Here is an 8,043-nt window from a genome sequence, read left to right as displayed (position 1 = left end):
TGCAAAAAACATCGCATCGGCTTTCGATATATACGCGGCGATGCTTATCGATGGGTTGCATGGTATCGATATTATAGGCTGTATTGACGGGGCTGCAGTGATGCGATGTATTCTATTAAACGATTCTTAATGAATGCATCCTTAAACGATTATTATTTGGCGTAGAGAATAAATAAGCTGCAGTAGAATTGTTAGTGGTAAAATAGAAATGTTTGGTCTAGCAATAGGAACCAGTTCGCTTCTGTCAGAGGTGTTATCGTTCATGTTAACTCGCTCTGTTACCAACTAATGTTATTTCAATGTTAGCCATTTCAACCGTTACATTTTAAAAACAATCAGCACACATTTTCAAAAGATTTATTGGAGAAATCATTCATTCCGGCATTAAATAAATCGTTAACCATGGAATGTGCACTAAATACAAATAGAGCTTAAATGTATCCCAACCAAAGATATAGTTACAGCTTAGATTTCCGAATCATAAATTCAATAAAACCATTATTTTGTTTGCTTTGTACGTTTGATATTGTATTTGCATTTTAGGAGTTTGTAAAAATGGAGTCAACAAGACTAACACAGCTTCAGCTCAAGACACATGTAATTTCATAGACATTGTATAATTGTATATTAAAAAGAAATTAATTAGGATATAAAGATAGAGAAACCTTTCTGCCGCTTATGCGATGCCAACTATCTGGATTGTCTAACACGAAACCCTAACTAATCGGTAAATTACACATAAATTAATCATATCGGTCAACAACTACAACTAAATATTAGTTATTAGCGGATAAAGCGCGCCCCATAAACTATTTACACTAAGCTTTAGTCTACTAGAGTCCCGGGTTCCGATTTCGCATTCACTTCCGCTTCTCGGATCCTGGATCTTGGATCTTAACTCCGATGAGGGGATTCAAGTTCTAGGAGAGAACTGGTGCAGTGCATCCGTTATTCAGGCGGTACTCGGCGTAGACCAGGCCGGTGTTGTGCCAGTGGTAGAAGGCGGCCACAATGATCAGGTGCCACCAGTTGTGCGAATGTCCAACGAAATCCACCTTGCCGGTGAACCAGCGCTCCGGGATCTTGGCCGCGTAGAAGACGAACGCGACGAGGCAGAGCAAGTACATGACCACGATGCGGGGCACCATCAGCTGGAAAACCAAATATTTAGTTGAATGAAAAGATTCCATTAACTACTTTCGAATGGGATGCCTACCCTGACTAGCTCGTTCTCCAGACCGCCCATGGCCACCGCCCAGTGGCCCAGCGGGATGATGCCGTAGGCGGACCAGAGCAGCAGCACCGCCACCTTGCCGTTCATGGACACATTCAGGCGGGGTATCTGCACGGCAATGGCCAGGGCGAACATGCCCAGCGCAATCGTGGAGTACAGGGTGCGCAGGAAGGTGTGACACCAGAAGGCATAGTACATGCCACTAATGTAGATGGCCACCAGCGACAGCGAGATGCCCAGAAAGTCGACGGACAGAAAGAGCTCGTAGTGCTCCTCCGACTTGCAGGAGAATATGTGGTATATGGCGGACATCAGCATGCAGAGACAGAAGCAGACCAGCAGACAGACCACCAGCACCTGGTCGCTCAGGGAGGCGTGGAGGCGCAGGAACTGCAGGTCGAAGATGGTCAGGCCGATGAACAGGATGCAGCCGACCAGATGGCTCCAGATGTTGATCTACCATGATAAGATATGCAAAACCTTATTACTCAACTATTTCAACATAAATCATATCTTGTAAAGCAATCTAATTAATTTGGAAGGCTGCAATGCGACTTCAAGAAAGGATCGTGCATTGAGGAAGAGTAACTCCAATTGGGAGGCATATTTGGTGTGCTATCTTACCGTCTCATTGGTCCACCAGAAAATGCTCTGCAGGCACATCTTCGTGGAGGGCAGAAAGGTGCGGTATCCACGGCGGATATACGGGTTGAACTTCAAGTGGCTGGGGGCCTGTATTGAATAAACATTGCAAATAAATACGGAATTTTCCAAAACGAACCGAACATGCAAATCGCATGCGTAGCATTGAAAATAATACAAAATAGACAAAAAGCGACACAATAAAATAGAAACGCCAAAACAATGGGCAGCCCGCTGAATGTAAAACCAAAAGCTTTCCACTTGCTTCGATTTCAATTGAATGTAAATACAACTAATTAATCCAATTTGTGTTGTTGGGCATCTTGTATGGGAATTGATTAAGTGCCAAATACTGAGCACACTCACTGTTACTTTCCTTGAATTTAACTACATATTTTGCATGTTGTTTAGTTATAAACAAAATCAGAGTTGATCTATATTATCATTATCATTATTACTATACTACATTTGAGCATTATTGGCTGAGCTGTCTTTTGAATTGGAAGCAGTAATTACTTTAACTTGATCAAAAGCCAAGCTAAATTCACAAGCGTGGATCGAAAAAACCCAAGAAATTCGATGCGGGAGTTGCCTTGGGGATTTTCACACCAATGTAACTTGAGTGCACTTAAAGAAAACAACAGTAGCTTCTCTCATTCGCCTATCGGCCACTGTGACTATTTAAATATTTAATGCCCGCGCACGCAGAGCTTTTTATTTGCTGCTGGTCGCGACCTTGATTCAGTTGGCATTTGGTGGGCTTGTTCGTTGTCTAATTGTATTATTTGGCAATTGCTGCCAACTCGACCGCCATGGCGGTTTTCACGTATTTCGCTGTTTTGGCCAATTACAACGATCGCTCAATAATAATGCTTTTTGGTGGCCAAAATCCGAGTTAAAGCCATGTAAAATGCACAGGTCACTTTTGTCCCTGATTCGGGCGTTTTGTCAATTGGCCAAACACAATTTGCGATCAATTGGCATTCGGTGCGCGACAAATTGACCCCCCAAAACCCCAAAAGATCGCGTGGGGTTAACTCACATCGTCGAAATTGCACAGCCATTTGAATTTGGACAACTTCTCGTCGTAGTTGGGTCCATGCCCCAGAATATTGGGCTCCTCGTTGGACGGAAATTGATGCGTTGCGTCCGCAGCATCCGCAACCAGTTGGCCATCGATCTGCGAAATAGAGATTTGAAATAGAAATATGTGAATGCAGGGTTAAAATGAAGTAACCTTATCGATTAGCGGCAGCTTAAAACTAATTTGAATTGGGGACAAGAACGCCAGATTCATATTCTTCCGCCTTAGAAAACAGACGTTGGCAACTGGCGGTTTGGCTTCTTCTATACACATTTGTATTTTTAGCCAACAGCGAGTGCAGTCGAAAATTGATTTGTTTGCTGATTTTATTATTATATTTTCTGCGGCTACTGCTCTTTGATACCTTGTTGTTATTGTTTTCGTCTGGGGGTTTTTAGTTTTCCGTTTTCGGCGTGTAAACAACTAAACAAGCAGCATTGCGAAAGTCATATGCAATTATGGCCACCAGCAGCAAACTGCAGCCACAACTGAGAAAGGGGGCTTGCCTCTAATTTGTTTATCCAGTTTCTGAATCTAATGCATAACAACAACAAGAAAAACAACAACAACAACAACAACAACAACAACAGCAATTATAATAACAACAACAAGTGTGGGAGGGCAAGTGCAAGTGCATAAGCAAAAGTATCTTATCCAATCCGATGACGTTTTGTTTACAATTTGCATTCCGCTTTAGGAAAGAATCATGTGCACTTGCATTAGTAGACAAAAAGTACATAAATGCATCAGTAATTATAAGAATATATGCATTTTTTAATAACAATAAAAATTAACTGATTTGTAAAACGAAGTACATTTTATTATCTAGTCATTGCAACATATTTAAGTACTATTTAATAGTCGAATGTAACTGCATTTAACACTCTTTAAAATGTACCTAACAATCTGGGAGTCACGAAAAGGTTAATTAGCTACCTTTTGCTAAATAATATTACTAGTAAGTGTTTTGTTGTTTGCTTTCTAAATGATCAAATATTTGTTGTAAGGCACGTGTGGAAATAGTGTAAATGAAAGCAAGAAAAAGGTAAAATCATCTCTCTATGATTTAGCAGTTTAAAAATATATTTATAAAAAAAGAAAAAAACGCTATTTAACTTTAAGACCTTCATAAAAACAAATATGCAATACCCGAATATTTATTGTGGTAAACTATGTTTCGCGATTTCTGATAAAACTAAAGTACATGTTAGAAAAAAATTAATTACTCTGCAAATATAATTCACGTTATTCACGCTAAAGTTGACGTGCTACTACTTGACATTGTGGCCTGTTAAATATTTTCCAGCAAATGCACTTCGCGAATATTTTGTAGATTCCCGCAAACAAACATGGTAATTGTCGGCAAATAGAAAATCAAATGGAATGCCATCGATAAGCAGGATGTGAGATTCATTAATTGGCCATTGACGTAGTTCAGCCAATTGTTTGCTCTGCTGAATTGAACACCTCGGATTTGTAGAGTTTGGAACCCAGCTTACATCTTTTTTTTTACTGCCGCGCAATGTGCACTTCAATTCGGTTGTCGTTGTTGTGGTAACAATTGTGGTTTCCATTTTGAGCAGATTTTTACAGTCTTTACTTGTCAATACTCGATTTCAACACACAGTGGACATTCAAAAACAATGTTTTCTGAGTTTTTTTTCGCAACTCCTTGGAGAGATTTTCAACTGAGCGCGCAATTTTTGGGGCAAACCGTTGCGATCGCCAACTAGCTGGCAACTGAAAACCCCCCCAAATCCAATGTGGCCAATGATGTGAATCGAAAAAGCTCGCGCCAAAGCTTTCTATAACTTAGCAGCAGCCGAGAGAGAAGATTGCCCTCAGTCTTAACACAATTTTCTCTACTTTTATCTTTTCAGCAGGGAGACGTTTTTCACACTTTTCAACGGGCGGTTATGCTGAAATTATGCGAATTTCGTGGCCAATGAGCTTTCGCTTCTTGTGCAAGCGGCCTGTTTTGGCCAAGACGGGTTGGTCATCGAGTACACTGAGAGAAATCGCGCTTCATTTAACCCAAAGATACTGCAAGCTATTCGAAGTAGTTATAGCTTCGATCTTATGTTACAAACAAACATATGTAGGAATATTGTGTATTTATAAATATGCATACATATGTAAGAAAGATATTTTATATTGTTCAAAACGAAATATCACATTTAATCCTTAAATCAGTAAAACTGATTTTTGAACTTTAATAATTTTTGTAATTAATGGATTATTTGTTTCTCAATACTTTTCTTCTTTGTGCAGACAAGCCCTCGTATTATATAACCCATATAACCATAATGATCGTGCAGCATTGAGAACCCTTTTGTAAACAGCAGTTGCACAACATGAAAAGCTGATGTTTTCCCCCCGAATTCGCAATAATTGTTTACACGATCTCAATACACACGGATATGGATGCGTGATGGGTTTTTGTTCGCTGGCGGAAGGCAGACATAAATAAAAGGCCCGAAAAACAAATCCAAAATTCGAGCCCAGAAACCAGTTTCGACTTTCGACGAAGTTCAGGAATTCCGCATGTGGACTTTCGCAATTCCCATGGGCATACACACAGGTGTAAACATAATGCATAACAAGATATCGGTGTGGCAAGCTCTAATCGGTTACAAACAACACCGACTCGATTCGACTTGACCTTGGCTCCATTCGTGTATCGTGGACCACCACCAGATGGTTCGTCTATTGCCCTTGGGCTGTGGCCAAAATCGCGCACTCTGCCACTTTGTGTAAGGTTGTCTCGAAGTCTCGAACTCTTGGCTTTTGGTTTTTGGCTCTGGGCTCGGCTTTTCCGATGACCCATCATTTTTGAAAACTGATCGCATGCGATGCGATAAGCGATGCACGTGCCGTTTTCGAGGCGCCGAGAACAGGAGCGGATCTGATATGATCCGGGTTTCCTGGTTCATTCGGTGCATCACAACAATCTTCTCATTTTGACCATATTTTTAAAGCATTTCAAAATTGTAACTCCTGCGAACTATATGTTCTTTTCAATACCTGCCAAAGTTTGAGGTTTTTTTTTAGAGCTTTTAGTTAAAAAGTTTAGAAAAGTAAAAATAAGTAAATATACAAAATAAATATAAACAAATTGGAATATTTCTTACAAATTAACTATTTTATTTGTATTTACTACAAATATGTAAAGTATTCAAAGTAAAAATAAATGTAAATTTTGGCAGATGTAGAAGCAAATGTCAAGTGTTGGAAAGAAACTTGTCTCTACATCAAATTTTACATTTTACAGCTGGTTATAAATAAATATGTATATATGTAGAACCCCCGATAAGACTGAACCACCACCGTCTGAGCCTAATCCGTTTGGGATCTGTGCTGGCGAATGCTTTGTAAACAGGAATATTCCACTCACCAGGCAGCTGTCGTCGCAATCCTGTCCAGATTTTCGCAAGTAGCAGGAGGACGAGTTCGAGGACGAGTCCAGCGACAGTTCTGGTTCATCGAGGATCTCGCGGGGACGGGGACTCATGGCGATGGCGACTGGCGACTGGGGAGCCTGATGGGATTCACAGAAAAACAGCTCGTTTAGAGATCGAGTGTCCGGGTAAACATCTAAACACTTAAACATATAAGCTGCGATCGCCAGTTGGGGACCGGCTGTTATCAACCAGCCTCCCCCACCTCCCCTTCCATTTCGCAGAAGAGTGCGAAAAACCCTAACAAAAGACAACTTGAATGGTGCCAAGTGGGGAGCGCAGTCGTGTTGCCATGTTGGAGCCAAAGCCAACGAAGACAGTGAGCTTCTCTCTCCGTAGCCTCTCTTTGCGCACTTGGACTTTCTTCGCAGCTTAATGGATATGGATAAGAGCCCGCAGAAGACTCTGCCACAAAGGTCTTGAAAATGATCTACTTTTAACTAAGCTCTTTTCTATTCACACTTTATGATACTAAGCTAAAGTAATGGCTTAGGGTTTTAGAAAGAAATAGTATTCAAATCGGACTACTTTGCAGTGAAAATGCATTGATTACAAGGAATACATATACGTATGTATATGTATATAAGGAATACGAATTATTTGGCTTGCTTTGTTTCAAATTTATTTCTCTTGCGACACACGAATTTCTCTCACAAAACCGTTTGCATAACCAAAATTTCTAAAACTTTTCCAGGTCACTCGCTTAGAAGGCAGCTTTCGAAGGCAGCACGTGTCCGGGCCAATGCAGTTGTTAAATTAACAATGTTACTTGACATTCCCAAGGGTCCCGGATTCAGATAACCTTCAATTGGTCTTGATTTACTTGCCTTAACTGGGCCACACACACGAAACGGATTGCAATTTCACTTGGAGCTGAAAAATAACGAATTCAAATTCTGGCGAACAGCTCCACCTCTCGCAACGCGGCAAAATATCAACTGAATATTTTCAGACCTCCAATGTGTTGTTTGCCGTGGAAGAAAGAGACTCGAATCGAAGTGAAGAGAAGAAAGAGCAGAAGAAAGACCGAAAGCTCGCTCTGAATTTGAAGCTTTGGCGACGCGAGCACGATTCTTCTCATACATTGCATATACTATATAGATTTGAATTGATTAAATGCTAATTTAGCATGCTGTGGTCGTTGCCGCCATCGGCGATCTTACACTGAACTTAAGCGGGGCTTCCTGAATACCAATTCGCTTTGAAAAGTAAGATCTATAAATCTGCAGATCAGCCATCTCTTCCTTGAAATCATTCCAGTTCATTATCAAACATGCTGCGTAACTATATAATTATTGTCAACCAAGTCGTTGGAAAATTTTCACCACTCACCACCATTTTGTGGCACCCTTGGCATATTTTTATTTTTTGCATAGTCTACTTGTATAATTTCTTACCTTAATGCCAAAACACTTTGAATATTATACTTTGTTCTGAGCTGTCGTGTTCTTTCTATCAAATGCCCTTCGCATTGACAGAGTTGTTAGGTTTCTCTGCATTAAGCATCTATCAGTAATCCTTCTCAGAGCAAAAACCATTAAAAAGTGTAATTGTTGACCTGAGAGAGCTGTCACTTGGCACTTTATTGCCATAAGAACAAAAGTTGGTGGCAACCCATTTCAAAG

At 40.5% G+C, this 8,043-nt stretch overlaps 1 protein-coding gene across 2 annotated transcripts; it reads right to left on the bottom strand.

The window, feature by feature from the left end:
- Nucleotides 1–580: 580 nt before the first annotated feature.
- Nucleotides 581–7,396, bottom strand: LOC6537277 (progestin and adipoQ receptor family member 3). 2 transcript variants are annotated; one of them, XM_002097799.3, is made up of 6 exons: nt 7,246–7,396; nt 6,355–6,498; nt 2,919–3,056; nt 1,859–1,966; nt 1,217–1,690; nt 581–1,151 (listed from the first exon to the last, which is right to left on the bottom strand). In XM_002097799.3, exons 2-6 carry the CDS (start codon nt 6,469–6,471, stop codon nt 921–923), a joined length of 1,068 nt encoding a protein of 355 aa, XP_002097835.1. In that variant the 5' UTR covers nt 6,472–6,498; nt 7,246–7,396; the 3' UTR covers nt 581–920. The 2 variants fall into 2 exon arrangements, with proteins under 2 accessions (XP_002097835.1, XP_015048255.1); XM_015192769.2 differs by lacking the exons at nt 6,355–6,498; nt 7,246–7,396 and adding an exon at nt 4,460–4,695.
- Nucleotides 7,397–8,043: the final 647 nt, after the last annotated feature.

This window comes from Drosophila yakuba, chromosome 3R (assembly GCF_016746365.2).
Source record: "Drosophila yakuba strain Tai18E2 chromosome 3R, Prin_Dyak_Tai18E2_2.1, whole genome shotgun sequence".
Taxonomy (NCBI): Eukaryota; Metazoa; Arthropoda; class Insecta; order Diptera; family Drosophilidae; genus Drosophila; species Drosophila yakuba.
This window is presented reverse-complemented; position numbering and strand designations above follow the sequence as displayed.